Raw genomic sequence first — 18355 nt, forward strand, 5'->3', positions numbered from 1 at the left:
TGGGGGGGGGGGGCATGTAACAGGGGATAAAACCCAGGGCCTTGACACTGAGCTATATCCCTAGCCTCTCCCCTTCTTTTTATCTTTTTGTTGTTGTTGTTTTGAGATAGGGTGTCCCTAAATTGCTCAGGCTGGGCTCAAACTTGGAATTCTCTTGTCTCCAGCTAGCTCCCAGAGTGCTGGGATTACAAACATGTAGTACCACACCTGGTTTAATAAATATTCTGTTTTTCTCTCTCTTGCTCTCCCCCTTCCCTCCTTCCCCCCTTCTTTCTTTCAGTACTGGAAATCGAACTCAGGACCTTGTGCTTGTCAGGCAGGTGCCGCACCACTGAGCTACATCCTAGGCCCCAATATTCTGTTTCTTAATCTTTGAAGACAAGGTCATTTGTAGAATGGAAGTTAGGATTAAGGAAAAGTCATAGGAGTCCATGAATTAGTACTTGTGTGGAAGGAACATTCACTAGAGAGAAATTGTATAAATTTTGGGAACCTTTGAGGACCCAAGTTAAGTGATTTATGAAACACCGCGATCAGAAATTTGGATAATACATAAAGCTGTGATTAAGAGATTAGAAAGCAAAAAATGATATGAAATTGTTATCTTTGCTTTCATATTTTTCACTATATTATTTTAAATCTGAAGACTAGGGGCCGGTGGTGTAGCCAGTGGTAAAGTGTTTGCTCAGCACAAATGAGGCCCTGTGTTAGATCCCCAGCTCTGGGAGGGGTGAGGGGAGACTATCGCAGTCTCATGACTTTGGGACAAGGGCTCTTCTGTACAAAATACTGTCTTGGGATTTGGTGTTTTGTTAATTTGGCTCTGATCTCCAGGTGAGCAACCTTTGTTTTCCTGCTTTGTATTAAGTGATCTTTTCAGACTCTCTCGTGGGCAGAGAAATCCTGCCAAATGAGTTGAAGAGGGGTATCTGTACTCATGAGGCTTTGTGCTTTAATATAGTGCATTGTGGTGAAGTTATAGTTGCATAGTAGTTGTAATACACCAAGTTGAAAATAATTGAAATCTTAGCTCTTCTCAGTTTGACTTTTGGAGTGTAATAAAGCTGGTAGCTAAGTGACCCCATTTCTCAGGAAAATTGTTCCAAGATACCAGTTGGAGGAAAAATTAAAAACTACGTAGTAACAGATTATGAGTTCGCCTTGAAAGGGACAAGTTTTAAAGTAACACATTTTACTCTAAATGATTTAAGTATTTTTTAAAACTTAAGGAATTAAAAAGTTATCAAACTAGTGCTAGTGTTTATTTTAAAATTATAGAAAATAATTTCTGATCGACTGGGAATGCATATTTATATTTTTATTTTTACTATATTCTCACTGAATTTTTATTGTGGTAAAATGTACATAGCATAAAATTTGCCATTTTAGTCACTTTACATTTAAGTTAATTCACAGTATTGTATAATAATTACCACTGTCCACTTTTAGAATTGTTTTTTACCGTGCCAAATAGAAATAATATTCTCCCATTGCCTGTACCTCTATTTTACTTTGTTTCTTTGAATGTTCCAATTGTTTGGGGGTATATACTTAGTAAAATTGCTGTATTACATGGTAATTTTTCTATGTTACAAATTTTGGGAGACTACCAAACTGTTTCCACAGTAGCTGTACCATTGTATGTTTCCAAAAGCACTGCACAGGGTTCCAATTCTGCTACATCTTTACCATCACTTACTATTTTCTTGTGTTGCTTTGTTTTTCTTTTAATAATCATCCTAATGTGTGTGAAAAGGTATTTCACTGTGGGTTGTTTTTTTTTGGTACTAGGGTTTGAACTTGGGTCCTTAGCTTGCGCAGCAGGCAGCGAAACCACTGGGCTAAACCCCCAGCCCCTGTCATTGTGGTTTTGATTTGCACTTCTGATGACTATATTGAGCATCTTTTTGTGTGATGTTTCTGTATGTTTGTAAAGGCTTTCTGCTTCTGATATCAGGGTAAGGCTGGCCTTTATAATTAACTAGCAGGTGTTTCCTTCTCTCTTTTTGGAAAAACTTGTGAAGGATTAGCATTCAGACATTTGTTGGAATTCACCATGAAGCCATCTATTCTTGAGCTTTTCTTTGTAGGAAATTTTTTGATTAGCAGTTAAATTTCTTTACTTGTTATAGGTATATCAGGCTTCCTATTCTGGAATTAGTTTTGGTATTTTATGTCTTTTAAGGAGTATTTTGCATTTTGTCTGTTGCCTGATTTATTGGTGTATTCCCTTATAATTGTAGTATTCCCTTATAATCACTCTTAGTTTTGGTACTTATACCCAGGGCCTTCAGGTGAAGTACATCCCTAGCCCTTTAAAAAATTAGTTAATATTTGTGCTAGAGATCAAACTCATGGCACTGGGGATAAATTCATGGTGCTACTGAGCTCTACCCCTAATCACTTTTATTTTTGATTTTCAGACAGGGTCTCACTAAGTTGCCTAGGATGGGCTTGAAGTTGCCATCCTTCTGCCTCAGCCTATCAGAGTGCTTTGGTCGTGGGTGTTCACCTACATCATACCCAGCTCTTTTTTATTTCTGTAAAGTTGGTAGTATTGTCCTCTCCCATTCTTGATTTTAGTAATTTGAATTTTCCTTTGGAGGCAGAGTCTCTCACTGGCCTTGAACTCACTGCCTGTAGCTCAGGCTAGCCTCAAACCTGAACAAGTGATAGTCTTGCTTCAGCCTGAGATTACAGGTGTGTACCACTGCACTTACCTTGGATATTCTCTCTTGTTTTTTTTTTTTTTTTTGGTACCAGAGATTGAACTCGGGACCTTGTGCTTGTGAGGCAGCTGCTGGAACCACTGAGCTAAATCCCCAGCCCTGGTTATTCTCTCTTTCTTTGCTTATCATAATTAACTGATTTTCTTAATCATTTTGGTTTTTTTTTTTGTACCGGGTGATCGAATTCGGGACCTTGCGCTTGGGTGACAGGCGCTGGAACCACTGAGCTAAATCCCCGGCCCATTTTCTTGTTGTTTTTGAGACAGGAAGGGCAGGCTCTACCATATCCGGCTGAGATTGTTGTTTGTTCATTCTTTACCCACCCCCCCCTTCCTTCCTTCCTTCCTTCCTTTTCTTCCTTTTCTTTCTTTTTCTTTTTTTTTTTTTTGAGACAGGGTCTTGTTATGTGGCTTAGGCTGATCTCAAACTCACAGGGATCCTTTTGCCTCACCTTCCTGAATGCTGGGATTACGGGAGTTCTTAACTCTTAGTTTTGTTTTTTTTTCCCAAGAGGTAAAGAATCTTGAGAGAAATATAAATGGCTGAGAAGTGGACTTTGCTTAATTTGTGTAGTTCCTAAGTTAAACTTGGATGGAGCTGCTAGCACTAATTACTCCTCTGTTACCTATAGTCAGCCATGGTCTGAAGATATTAAGTAGAAAATCCCAGAAGTAAAAAATTAATAAATTTAAAATTGCATGCTGTTCTGAGTATCATAATGAAGTCTCTCAGCATCCGACTCGGTCCCACCTGGGCCCTGAATCATCCCTATGTCTGTCATATCCCTGCTATATATGCTACTCTCTTGTTAGTCATTTGGTAGCTGTCTCAGTATTAGATTGACTGTTGTAGTACTACAGTGCTTCCATTCAAGCAACCCTTGTTTTACATAATAATGGCCTTATTACAAGAGTAGTAAAGGTAACAAATCAGTTATGCCAAAGAGAATCCGTAAAGTACTTTTTTTTTTTTTTTTTTTTTGGTACCAGGGATTGAACTCGGGTCCTTGTGCTTGCGAAGCAGGCGGTGAAACCACTGAGCTAAATCCCCGCCCCTTGTAAAGTACTTTTTTGAAGGAAAAAGGTGAAAGTTCACAACCTAGTAAGGAAAGAAAACAAATTGTGTGCTGAAGTAGTGAAGAGCTATGGTAAAAATGAAAGTGTGACGCAAGAAACTCCTGTTTTGCTGTTGGATCTGACTGCCAAAGTTATTGTCAGTGTGTGAAAAGGGCTTAGTTAAGATGGAAAAGGCATTCAGTTTGTTGGTGGAGGACATGAACAGAAAAGATGTTCCAGTTAATGACACATGTTGTGCTGAAAGCATTGAACCCCTATGAAGACTTCAGCAATGAATCCCCTGAGACCAGTGATTCCAACTAATTTACATAAGTCTTATTGCAGTATATTATTATCATTCCTGTTTTATTATTAGTTTTTTCATCAACCCCCCCGCCCCCCCTTTTTGAGACCTAGTCTCCCTACGTACTCCAGACTGGCTTGACTGTGGTGTCTTTCTGCTTCAGTCTCCTGAGTGCTGGGAATACAGGCTGAGCTGTCATGCTGTATCATACATATGTTTGTATAGAAAAAACATAGCCTATACGTAAAATGTGGTGCCATCTAGTTTCAAGCATCTATTGGGGTCTTGGAACAATTCCCTGAAGATAAGGTCCATTATAACTATTCTGGGTGGTAGAAGTTGCCCGCCAAAACTACCTCTTTTCTTCCTTTAGTACCGAAATCCCCTATTGTCCATTGTAGGATTCACTTTGGGTTTCTGTGGATATAGATCATGTATCTCTAATAAGAATTTGATTTGGAAGGCTTAAAATCCCAGAAACACAAAATCTGAAACACTTCTGGTCCCAAGCACTTCAGATAAGGAATACTCAACCTGTAATAGATAACAGAAATAAAGACGTAGATAGCACAGTGTTTTTACCATAGAAATTAAAAATTATTTACTTACGTAATAGTTACCGTGCCAAAATAAAAAATGGAAAACTCCAGAGAACCTGAACAAATATAGATTAAGGTGAAAGAGGAAAGCAGTGAGAAACAAACAGACTTAGGAAAACTGTTTACAATTTCTTTTTTTTTTTTTTTTGGTATGGGGGATTGAACTCGCGTCCTTGCGCTTGCGCAGCAGGCAGCGAAACCACTGAGCTAAATCCCTGGTCCCTCAGTATGTATCTTAATCTTCAGCAACTGTAGAAAATTTGGGCATGGCCTGAGGGTAGAGTTTAGAAGAAGGCTTGGAGGAGGAGGCAGAGAACTGGAAAGTCAGTGAAATTAGGATGCATCATTTAATATCTTATCTCAATCTTACATTCCTCCCTTGAGATAGATGACAGGTTGGAAAAGCATAATTATTACATAATCAGAAGGGTATTGCTTTATTAGAAAATGGACAAAATACAGTCTTGATAAAACTTCATAAAAGAAGAAATATGAATGGCTAAGTAGCACATAAAAAGATATACAATCTAATTAATTATTAGAGAAGTTCAATATAATGCAATTGAATAATCTCTGGTAAGGTCAAGAACGACCTGTATATTGCTGTTTTCTCTGTAGCTCCTGGCACAACACCTAGCAATTGTATTTAGGCTCATGTTTGTTTGTTTTTTGAGGTGGGTTCTTCCTATGTAGTTCAGGCTGGTCTTGAACTCACTGTGTAGTGCAGGCCAGCTTTGACGTCCTGGCGATCCTCCTGCCTCAGCCTCCCTAGTGCTCTCAATTACAGGCATGCACCACCATGCCTGGCCTCATATTTGTTGAATAAATGAAATAAACAAATGATACTGAGTATTTTTTTAAAACATCATAGATTGGCAACACAATTTAAAGACTCATTATGCCTATAGTTGAAAATGGCATGGTTAAAGTGCAGTTTCTGGGAGGGTTATCAGTTGATACAGTCTATTTAAAAAGTTCATCCAGGTGTGATGGTGCACACTTGTAATCCCAGGACAAGGGAGGCTGAGGCAGGAGGAGTGCTAGGAGTTCAAGGCCAGCCTGGGCTACATAGTGAGTTCAAGACCAGCCTGAGAAACATAGTGAGACCCTATCTCAAAACAAAAAAAACATATATATGATTATCTCCTCTGGATTCTATTTGTTTATTTTACAGGAATAAAATTATTTTTAAAATTATTATTACTTTGTGCGGTGCTGGTGATCAGCCACAGGGACTTGTGCATGGTAAATAAGTATTCTACCAGTGAGCTACTTTCTCAACCTGAGTGAAATTGGTAGCTCTATTATATACTTAGGCTCCCCATACCCCTGTTTGACATGGAGTCACTGTGTTGTCCAGACTGGCCTCAAACTGCTGAACTCAAGTGATCCTCCTATCTCAGCTTCCGAAGGTAGCTAGGCTTATAGGTGCATGCCACAGTGCCTGTTTTATGTTTTTTGTTTTGAACACAGAGCAAGTATTACTTTATAATGGGAAAAACAAAACTATCACAGTATAAATCTTATGAAAAATACATACGTGAAAGGAGAGTACTCTTTATTCACGTTTATAAGAATAGCCAAAATAGTAGCCGGGCGTGATGGTACATGGCTGTAATCCCAGCACTTGGAAGGGTGAGGCAGGAGGATCAGCTCCAGTTGGAGTCCACCTTGCACTATATAGTTGAGAGTCTTTCTCCCCCCTCAAAAAATTTATCTTACAATATATAACTGAATAAATTTCTGCTGGGTTAAATATTCAAATAAAAATGAATAAAGATGTGTTATATACAAGTACCAAATCTCCATGATGAATGTAATAATTATGTACTGCAAACGTGTACAAATAAAAATTTAAAAAGAATTTTCCAGGAAAGAATTTGGAAGCCTTGCTTCCCTTTCAAATTTCCTTGATGAGTTTAAAGAGTAATGGCGATAGTTCTTCTTTAAATGTCTTGTAGAATTCAGCAGTGAACCCATCAGGACCTGGGCTTTTCTTTGTTGGTAAATTTTTTATTACATTTTCAATTTCACTCATTGTTATTGGGGTGTTTAGAATTTCTGTATCTTCTTCATTTAACTTTGGCAATTCGTATGTATCTAGGAATCTGTCCATTTCTTCTGTGTTTTCCATTTTATTAGAATAAAGGTTCTCAAAATAGGTATTGATGATTCTCTGAATTTCTGCTGGATCTGTTGTGGCTTCACCTTTTTCATTCTTAAGTGCATGGATTTGAGCCTTTTCTTTCCTTTTTTTGATAAGGTTGGCTAAAGATTTATTTATTAGGTTTATCGATTTTATTTGTTCTTTCAAAAAACCAGCTCTTCGATTCATTGATTTTTTTTTTTTTTTTTTTTGTATCGTTCTCTTAGTCTCCATTGCATTGATTTCTGCTCAGATCTTTATAATTTCTTTTCTTGTATGGGCTTTGGGTTTGTTATGCTCTTCTTTTTCTAGGAGCTTGAGGTTCTGCATTGGGTTATTTGACTGAGTTCTCTCTGCTGTCCTAATATGGGCATTCACTGCTATCCATTTCCCACCTAGAACTGCTTTCATTGTGTCCCACAGATTCCTGTATGTTGTACTGGCATTATCATTTACTTGTAGAAACTGTCTAATTTCTTCTTTAATTTCCTCTGTGACCCATTGGTTGTTCAAGAAAAAGAAATGAAATTTTTAAAAACTTATTCTCAATCATTTACATTTCCAAGAAAATTTCACTTTTTAAAAATTTTGTTCTCTTGTTTTCTTTCTTGGTGTGTATATGTATGTAGTGCTGGATACTTTTTGGTGGGGGGGTACCGAGGATCAAACTCAGGGACCTTGCGAACTCGGGCATTGATTTTTTTTGGTACCGGGGATCGAACTCGGGACCTTGTGCTTGCAAGGCAGGCGCCGGAACCACTGAGCTCAATCCCCGGCCCTGTAGTGCTGGATGCTGAACCCAGGGCCTTCACACTCAGCTATATCCCTAGCTCTTTTTACTTTTTGTTTTGTTTTGTTTTTTTGTTTTGGTACCTGGCATTGAACTCGGGTCCTTACACTTGCAAGGCAGGCGGCAGAACCACTGATCTAAATCCCCAGCCCTCTTTTTACTTTTTTATGATGAGACAGGGTCTCATTAAGTTGTTAATAAGTTGACCAGGTTGGGCTCCAACTTCTAATCCTCCAGTCCCAGCCTCCCAGAATGACAGGGATGGTCACACCACACTCAGTTTTTCCTTCTTTTCTTTCTTTCTTTTTTGAGACAGAGTCTCGCTGGTCTTGAACTCACTGTCACCCAGGCTGGCCTGGAACGCGAAATCATCCTGCCACAGGCGGGTACTACACGCCTGGCTTCTTCTTTTCATTAACATGAATCCTAGCATATCATATAAACTACTCTCTACGTTATCTACGTACCCTTACTGTATCTTGGATAGGTTTTTTTTGGTTCCTTTTCTTTGAGACAGGCTCTCACCATGGAGCCTGGGCTGACCTCAAGTTTGCAGGGATCCTGCAGCCTCAGCCTCCTGAGTGCTGGGATTATGGCCTGTGCCACCACACCCAGCTGGTTTTCTGGATCTGCCTGTACCATCTAGCCCAGTGTTCTATGCTGTTTCACTGACCGTTGAGGGAATAAAATAAAATGATTAAGAGCGCTGACCCTAGGGGCAGTTTGGTTGGTTTCACACTTAGCTTTTCCTCTTGCCAGTTATGTGACACTGAGCAAGTTACTGACCCTTTCTGTGCCTCACTTCTTGCACATGCCAGCTAAGGATAAAAACAGCATCTAGCTCAGTAATGCACTGTCTATCTGAGGTTTAACTAAGCTCCGACTTGAAAGAAATGAGTATAGTGCCCGGCTCATAGTACGCATTCACTAAGCACTAGCTAGTATTACAATTAAAATCTGGAGAACGGCCACAAGACGTGTAGTACCTCAAGAAGGTCTACGGACATATATAACAAACATTCCTTTGGATACCACATGTAAACCTACCTTTGCTGTAATAATAACCTGTTTTCTTTCTCCTTTAAGGCTTTCTTTAGTTCTGCTGTTCTTGATGGCCTATGTAGGTATTTCCTTTTTCCAGTGCATTCATAAGTCCAATGTCCAAATTCCAAGCATTTCTGACACCTCACATGTTGCTTATTGGCTTCACTACAGAGGGAAAAAATGCAAAATAAGCCTTAAAATTTGCCTTATAGCACTTCCTCCCCTGAAAAGCATAAACAGTATCAAGTGTAAAACAATGTTTAATTTTTATCACAAAGGGCGTACAAGGCAGTATAGTAGGTGGCTCACAACGTGGTCCACGGGAAAACAAAAAAACAATCCGTGGTCCTTGCAGTTAAAACAGAACTGAGTTCAACTCTTGCCGGAAACGGTAACACAAGCTATAATCCCAGAGCTCAGGAGGCCGAGGCAGGAGGATCTGGAGTTTGAGACCAGCCTGGGCTAAATAGTGTGTTCAAGACCAGCCTGGGCTAAATAGTGTGTTCAAGACCAGCCCGGACTACATAGGAAGACCGTGTCTCAAACCAGAAAGAAGAAACAAACGATCAGAAAAAAGTATTGGTTCTTCAATTTTATTTCAGTAATGACGGACGAGGTGACTCACACGACACTTTTTTCCGGTGTGTGTGGTACTGGAGATTGAACCCAGGGCCTTGCACTGAACTTGTCCCCAGCCTTTTAAATTTTGGGACAAGGTCTCATTAAATTGGTAAATTGCAAAGTTGGGCTCGAATTTGTGATCCTCCTGTGTCAGCCTTCGAGAGTGCAAGGATGAATATTTAGACTGAATAGTTTAAACAATCTCCTTGGGGAATCAGAGAATCAATGTGAGGATAAAGAATAACCAAGCCAACCTGTGGAAGCAGACGGCACTCTTGTGCTAGAGGTGCATGGCCTTCTCAAGAGAGTACTACTTATTACACCTGGGGAGAGAAGGGATTTTTTTTTTTTTTTTTTTTTTTTTTTTTTTTTTTTTGCCGTTAAGACTGAGGGGGAAAAAAAAGAACTAAAATAAAATAAAATTAAAAAAGACTGAGGGGGGCAGGGATTTAGCTCAGTGGTGCCACGGCTGCCTCACAGGTGCAACGTCCTGAGTTCGATCCCCAGCACCAAAAAGAAAAAAAAAAATCTGAAAGGCTAGCTCCTCGGAATAAACCAAAAGTTAGCAAGGCTTTAGACCAGGGGTCAGCAAACGTTTTCTGTAAAGGATCAGATAGTAAATATACTTTGTAGAACAATAGGCAAAACTGTAGCTATTCAATAGGTTCTTATATAACAAGAACAAAAGTAAATTTTCTTAAATATTTGGTTGATGAAAAATTTAAAATAATATTTAAATATAATTTTAGTAGAGCTCCACCAACGAGAAGAATGGGATTCTGTATTGTGGCCAGCGTTTCATTCAGCTGGAGTTCAGAGTAGGTGCTCACCATCAGCAAACTGATTATAGACACACATATCCAAGAGACATTCTTAGCTCACGTTAGGCAAGATTCAGTGGACCATGATTTGCAGATTCATGATCAATTTAATGTAAATATTAAATTGTAGTACATGGTTAGATTGTAAAAATACAGAGAAGCAAGAAAGTAATTTCCACAGACGTCAGGACAGTGGTTACTTTTAGCAGGGAAAGAAAGAGGTTCTGACCAGGACCGCATCAGGGTGCTTCTAGTGTGTAAGAAATTTTTTTTTTGGTGTGGTTTTTTTGAGACAGGGTCTCGCGATGCAGCCAGGCTGGCCTTGAACTCACTATGGACCCCAGGCTGGCCTCGAACTCACAACAATCCCCCTGCTTCAGCCTCCTGAGGCTTGGGATTCTAGACGTGTGCTACCGCATCCAGCTTGTTTCTTTCTTTTAAAAATTTTCAGTATCGCGCATTGAATCCAGAGCCTCACATATGCTAGGCAGACTATCACGGAGCTACACCCCCAGGCCCCAGTTTTTGATTTCTTGATCTGTGTCGGTGTATGGAATGCTGCTTTTATATCAATTTATTAAGTAGCACATTTATGGTGTATGATTTTTTGAACATGTGCCGTATTTCACAATAATTAAAATTATTAAGAAATCTTGACTCTCCCATATAGCTATACTATCTTTAGTAAGCTGTTGTTGAAACCTCAGTTTCCACTTCTAAAATATGTGGTCATACTTATATTATTAGTTTATTGTGGGAGTTAGCTGAGACCATAACCGCAGCTTGTTCTGTACCAAAAATTTAGCTGTGGGCTACTTAGGACAATCACACCCAATTCCTACGCCAACTTAGTAGATTTGAGAGCAATATTGTTTTTCTATAGGCCTGGATATGCATGAAGCAAACAGTTCGGCACCTGGCGCGAATACACAACAAAGGGGAGCTACTATTATTAGTTCACATATTGGGCTAATCAAAATAATTTGGACCAACCCCCCGCCCCCTCCAGCTTTCTAAAACACAGTTGCACAGTAACTGTGTTTCCCTGAAAATGAGACCTAATGGAAAGGTAAGTGTTGGTCGTTGCCATGGTGACGGCCAGCGCCAGGCAGATCGGACCTCGCTATTCTACACAGTGGCCACTGTGTAATGGCAGCAGAGGACAGGTGACTGGGGCTGGCATTTTTGATCTCTGGTTTTCAGAGCTGGTTATGTTCAGGTTAGGTTTCATTTGGGGGGAAACAGGGAAGGTCCTGGATTCTTATTTTTGCACTAGAGGGGCCATCATTTTTATCCCTCATGCATACCTAACTGCTGTTCAGTAAACGTTTATAAAATGACTAGAAATGGGCAAGGGTTTCAGAAAACAGAAACTGGATTTGTCTTCCTCCTTGAAGGCCAGATTATGTAATCTTGACACTAATGTATGTTTAGCATTTACCCAAAATTTAAGCTAACCCTAATTTGAAGAATGAATGCTTCACATAAGGAACTAAAATGGCTTAGGCAGAGGAGTGAAAGAATAAATGCTTTCCTTTTGTACTGGTAGTTTCTTGTTGCTGTTTTGCTTTGTTCTTTTTTATTTGTTTTTGATTTTGGTGCTGGGGATTCAGCTCAGGGCATCATGCTAAGCAGGTGCTCTACCACTGAGGTACACTCCAGCCCTGTAGCACATTTTAAAAGACCAATAAATCCGGCGTGGTGGCATACACCTGTAATCTCAGCACTCTGGGAGGTTGAGGGAAGTTCTCAAGTTTGAGCCCTGCCTGGGAACTTAGTGACTTAATGAGACCCTATTTCTAAATAAAAAATTATAAAGGACTGGGATGTAGCTCAGTGTGAAGGCCGATTCAGTCCCCAATACCAGTAAATAAATACTATCAATAATAAAACACTACACGGCTACAATGAAAACCAGTATTTTGTAAAATTAATATGTACTAATAAACATATATACTGAAAAATACTGCCAGTACACGGACTTAACATTAGCTTTTCAGATAGAGAAAGCTAACACATTTAATATATATTTGAATACAATATGCATCCCAGAAATAATAAATTCAGAAAATTTATTACAAGTTACTATAGAGGGCCAGGAATAGTGGCACACTCATAGTCTAGCGCTTTCAGTCCTCCTGTCTCAGCCCCTCAGTGCTGGAATGACAGGGGCGTGCCATTGTGCCCTGCCTTGTTCTCTATTTTAATAAATTACTTGAGCTGTGTGTGGATGTGCAGGCCTATAATCCTAGCACTAGGAGGCTGAGGCAGGAGGATGGAAATGAGTTCAAGGCCAGCCTGGGCTATGCAGTGAGTTCAAGAACATCCTGAATTACAGAGTGGCACCCTGGCTCTAAAAACAAAAAAGCCCCAAGTTCAATCCCAGGTTAAAAAAAAAAAAAAAGCCTCCGAGTTCCCATATGGAGTCAGGGCTGGGTGGCCATCACCTAGTTCCCCACCTCTGGCTATGGCTGAAGAGCTCTCCATGGCCACTTCTACACTGACGACAATTCTTCTCTCATAGCAAGGTCTTTGGTCTCTCATTTACTTCTGATTTGCTCTATCGGTAGCAGTGAATTTCCTACCCCATCATCACCACTAGCAGCAAATCTGCAAAGTTGAAAATTTCTGGTTTTTTGTCCATTGAGAATGGTTTATAATGTGCAGTGTTAGTTTAACATAAGTACCTCATGGATACTTGAAACAATTCACATTAAGTAATTAAAATTTTAGATAACTCTCATCTTGCTAATTTTCTTTTAGAAGTATTTAACTTATCCCACATTTTGTTGTGATACAGCAGATCAGTAATTTTAACTGAATCCTGTTTCAGTTTAGTAATTGCAGATGTCCTGAGGTATATGCTGTAAAATAGTTTTGCCTGGATGGCAAATATATACTTCAGATTGACTCACACTTAAATTCATTGTCAATTTTAGTGGAGTGCAGATTACTGGAATTATTGGTTTGGGGGAAAACTTTATTTTAGGCAGAGATACATTGATGATCAGAGACATAGGAGGAAAAAAGTAGTCTGATAACAAAAATAAGTCTCATCACAAAAATAGAGTGTAAAAGCCACAACTGGGATATTTTTAGAAGCAATTAATTTAGTTTTGAGCTCTCTGCCAGCCTTATTAGAAGGAAGCCATTGGTTGGATGCCTTCCATTGCTCATAGAAAGAAGCAAAATTTCTTCAGCATTAAATCTTAAAAGGAATTTTATTCTGTGAATTGTAATTTGCTTTTACAACAAATATACAACTAATCCCTCCTTTTCTTCCTTCTTCTCCTTCCCTTCTCCACCTTCCTTCTCTCTCTCCTTTTTTCCCTTCTTTCTTTTTTTCCTTTTGTCCAGCCCAGGCTGGCAGTGTTACGGGCTCAAGAAGCGATCCTCCTGCCTCAGTCCCAAAGTAGCTGGGTCCACAGGCACATCATCATGCCTGGCTTATACAAATCTTCTTAAATGATTATTTTAGTGCTGTTGAATGCATAACATTGGATCATATACTTTTTGTGTGTGTGTGGTGGGAACTGAACCCAGGGCCTTAAGCCCTGAATCTACCACTGAGCTGCATCCCCAGCCTGATCTTTCAGTATTTGAATTTAGGCAATTTAAGGAAACTGGTAGTTAACATGTCCCTTAGACTGTTCATATCTTTATTGGCAGCACCGTAGTTCAAGAGGCCTAATTGAAACTTGATGGTTAGTAATAAAAATTTATTAATCAGCCTAAATGTGTTGTAGGATAATTATTCATTGTTTTTAGTCTCTGAATACTTAAGTATAGCTGTTTTATGCTATTCATTAAAGATAGATACTTTTTATGGTTTTGGTTTTAGAGTGCTAAGTACTAGGAAAACTTAAGAAACCACTCAGTATACCTGAAATAGATTATGTTCTTATCTAAGTTTATTAGAATATCATGCAAACAAGAAAAACTTGAATATACATTAGACACACTTAGAACTTTCTGCACCCTCCCCCCATTAAATTACTTTACTTGCATGATACTAAATTATGCAAATCAGGAAGTTTTATTTTTGGATGTTTGCTTTCACTGTTTGACCTGCTAATAGAAGCCCTCAAGAGTATATTGATTTTGCTGCCCATTCTACTTTTATAATTACAGTTATCTTGTTGTACACACCTGTCATCCCAGCACTTGGGAGGCTGAAGCAGGAGGTTCACCATGAGTTCAAAGCCAGCTTGAATTATGGAGGAAGTCTGTCTCAAACCCCACCCACCCACCCAAAGCTGGTGTGGTAGCACACACCTGTATGTAATCCCAGGAGGCTGAAGCAGGAGGATCACCTGGAGTTTAAGGCCAGCCTGGGCTACATAGTGAGTTTGAGGCCTGCCTGAACTTACATAGCGAGACCCTGTCTCAAAAAGAAAATTACCTCGATTGACTTTAATTTTTTGATTTGGTTTAAAATTGTAGGCTAGAAATGTAGAAATGATACATGAGTATAATTTAATTTTTGCTTTTGGCCTGCAGCAGGACTTGTTCTTTTTTGGGGGGAGGGTACCAGGGATTGAACTCTGGACCTTCCACTTGGGAGGCAGGCAGTGGCACCACTGCTAAATCCCTGGCCCATGACTTGTTCTTTTATTTTATTTTTTTGGTACTAGGGATGAAACTCGGGTCCTTGGTGCTTGCGCAGCTGGCAGCGAAACCACTGAGCTAAATTCCCGGCCCAGGACTTGTTCTTTTAAACACAGCCATGACAGATGATTTAATCTACCCATACAAAAAGGTGTTGCATATGATAATAATCCCTCGTGTCAAGCTCTGACAACTTTTTCATCATTGTCTATTTAACCAAAAGCCCCTGCTACTATAAATAAGCTATTTCCCTTGATTCGTTCTAGTGAAAATACAATGATTATAGAAATGACACTCCTATATTTTTATGATTGCAGAAAGTATACTTGCATTTTCTCCTCACCCCAAAAGTTTTTCAACACAGTTCTTAGCTACAGTTACTAATCTAAATTAATATTAGATTCTATCAGTGAATACCTCTAGCCATTTATTGAGTTGATTGAAATATTAATACATTTAAAGTAAAAATGTAATTTTTTAAGGAAAACTAAAGCAACAAAAAAGTTCAGGTCAAACCGCCATAAGAGTGAAAGTCAAGGAAGTTATGTTTGGGACAAAGAGAAATCAAGGTAAGATAGATACAAAGTAGAGAAAAAGAACTTGAGTTGTTGGGGATGGGTTGGATGTCACTAAGGGCAAAGAATAGGTAGATTACTGAAGCGGAAGCAGGGAGAGCTTATAGGAAATATTGAAGGTTGGGGGTCTTTTAAGTACTACTTTTCCTCTGAATATACATCTTTTAGCTACTTTTAGCTAACAGACTACTTTAAAAATTCATAAACTCATTCTCGTAATTCCAGCTACTTAGGAGGCAGAGGTGGAAGTATATCACAAGTGTGAGCCTGACTTGGGCAATTTAGGGAGTCCCTATCTCAAAAAAATAAATAGAAGGAGGGAGTGGGCTTGGGATGTGGCTCCCTGATTTCAATCCCCCAGTAACCCCCCACACATATACACAGTTGGTAAGGATGGGCTAGTGGTGTAGCTCAGTGGTAGAGTACTTGTCCAAAAATTTTAAAAAATTAAAAAATTAAAAAAAAAACTTGATAAGGTTAAATGTTTCAGTAGAGGAGTGGGTTCTACTATTCTGGACCAGCATTTTTTCTCTGTATAGTTGCAGAAGACTGTTGGTATTAGTTGATAAAGCCATTACCAAAAGGCAACTTCAGCATTAATGCCTTTTGTTACTTGGAAGGTGAAAGGGAATCTGATTCAAGTATTAAACTGACAAAATCAGTATAGAAAATTTAATTTTTCCATCTTTGTGTGATATAAAGATTGTGTTTCTCTTTATAGCAACATGAACCTTGAAGACCGGAATGTGCTGCGTATGAAAGAAAGGGAAAGGCGGAATCAGGAAATTCAGCAGGGTGAAGACGCCTTCCCACCTAGCTCTCCTCTCTTTGCTGAGCCATACAAAGTTGTAAGTTGTCCTGTTTTGAATTTTTTCCCATCTATGTGACACTTTTGTTTTTAAAATGTTTTTAGATTTTCATTTTTTTCTTAGAAAAATTATCATGAATACCACTTAATATATTTTCTTTTCTTCTAAATAGAACATACTTTTTTGGGTAAGCTTTTTTGGAATATAAATGGGCACATATAAAACTACACAAAGTAAGTGTTATGCCTTGAAGAGTAATGTTTTACCACATGAACAACCTCAGAAAATCAGTGCTCAGTTCAAGAAGTGAGCATTACCTGCACCCTAGAAATCTTTTGTGCTATACTTTTTTTCTTTTTATTTTTTGTTTTTTGTACTGGGGATCAAATCCAGGACCTTGCTTTTTTTTTTTTTTTTCTTTTTTTGGCACCGGAGCTCGAACTCGGGACCTTGCGCTTTCAAGGCAGGCACTGGAACCACTGAGCTAAATCCCTGGCCCAAGACCTTGCATTTTTGAGGCAGGCGGCGGAACCACTGAGCTAAATCCCTGGCTTGTCCTTTACTCTTAAAAATGGGATCTGAATTGGCTCAAACATGCATTTCTATACTCCTGGCTGTACACTGGAAAGGGATTGCACCTTTAAAGCCTTTAGTTACTTCCTAGGTGTTCTTTGGCTGTAATATCAATCAGAGATGACTATTTCATAGATACTTTTACTTCTCCACCTATCTTGCCATTAATTAGCTTAGTTTACTCTAGGTTTCATTAATTTTTTGTATGTTTGAGTAAACATATCTTGAGTATAAGTTGGATTCTTTTTCTGTTATCATAGAGTAAATTCTCTTGATTTTCCTTCTCATGCATTTAATACTTATTTAACTATCACATTTATATTGAAATTGTCAGAAATGTTCGATAAATTGAATCAATTATAGTTTTTATTGCTATTGTATCTGATTTGAGATTCCAAAGAAAGGTGAATAGTACCACTTCTAATGACTCTAATATAACTTTTGTGGTGACAGATTTGACTTTGTATTTCAGGTGTTTTACATTTTAAAGGGTTATACTATGTTTAATAGCAATAGCACTGGTTTAGCAGTAGTGATAATTGTTGGTTTATAACATGACATTGAGAGGGTATTAGACATTTTTTCCTGATGAGATATTAAAAGTAACACATCCTCATTGTAGCCCTTCTATAACATTTGGTATTTATAGAAATGATGTGCCCTTTATGCAGAGCTTTAAGCCATTTATGCAGAGCTTTTAAGGACTTTCCAATTTAAAGGCAGTCATACTGATATCATTTATGTGAATGTAATATAAGACTTGGAATTAAGAATTTAGGGTTGAGGATTAAATTAGAGATTAAAGACATTAAAAAAAACAAAAGCGGACCGGGGATTTAGCTCAGTGGTTTCGCCGCCTGCTGCACAAGCGCAAGGACTGGAGTTTGATCCCCAGTACCAAAAACAAACAGAAGCTTTCCTTTGGAATCTTTTTTTTTTTTTTTGGTACCGGGGATCGAACTCAGGACCTTGGCTTGCCAGGCAGGCATGGCGCCTCTGAGCTACATCCCTGGCCCTCACCCAGAATCTTTGAATTGTCCTACCATTTATTTTGTAATTGCAGTATAGTAATTGGATTTGTTTTCTGATTGTGATGTCTTTAATAGCTCTTCGTCAGATTTTTTGAACAATTTAAAATCATTTTTGATATTTGCTAATCTCAAAATAGTGATGGTTCAGGGGCTGGGGATTTAGCTTAGTGGTTCCCCCACCTGCCTCGCAAGTGCAAGGTCCCGAGTTTGGTTTGATCCCCGGTACCCCCCCCCCCAAATAGTGATGGTTCAGTTTTTATTTCTTTTTAATTAGTAAACTTCTATGTGTATCAATATGGAAGAGTCCTAATGCTTATAGATGTTTTGGATGTTCTTATTTCCCAAGAATAACTTTTGAAACTTAAATTATTAACTTTAAAAGTAGTCAGAGTTTATTGGTCCAAGTTAATTGCCAGGATTTAAAACTTTATCACTGAGTTTTATTTGCTTAATTTTTTTTTAAGATTTTCATTAACTGGTGAGTCACAGCAGCAAAGTAATTAAAATTAAATGGGTATAACTTGTTTCACTAAATTTTTGTTTCTAACTATATCATTGAATTATAAGGGATATAGTGCTTTTATAGACTATCAATATATGAATTAGCTAATCTGCTGGTCTGGAACTTATTACATAATGGTGGATTACTT

At 38.6% G+C, this 18355-nt stretch overlaps 1 protein-coding gene across 2 annotated transcripts in view; it reads left to right on the top strand.

The window, feature by feature from the left end:
- Aff4 (ALF transcription elongation factor 4) overlaps nucleotides 1–18355 on the top strand; it is a 100358-nt gene that overhangs the window by 16717 nt on the left and 65286 nt on the right. For both annotated transcript variants that reach the window (XM_004836585.4, XM_004836586.4), the window contains exon 2: nucleotides 16014–16140. In XM_004836585.4, coding sequence (XP_004836642.1) covers nucleotides 16018–16140 — 123 coding nt within the window. In that variant the 5' untranslated portion in view covers nucleotides 16014–16017. The remainder of the gene's footprint in view (nucleotides 1–16013; nucleotides 16141–18355) is intronic.

This window comes from Heterocephalus glaber, unplaced genomic scaffold, assembly GCF_053883595.1.
Source record: "Heterocephalus glaber isolate CG9 unplaced genomic scaffold, H.glaber_assembly_v1.0 deba00001606, whole genome shotgun sequence".
In the NCBI taxonomy this organism is placed as follows: Eukaryota; Metazoa; Chordata; class Mammalia; order Rodentia; family Bathyergidae; genus Heterocephalus; species Heterocephalus glaber.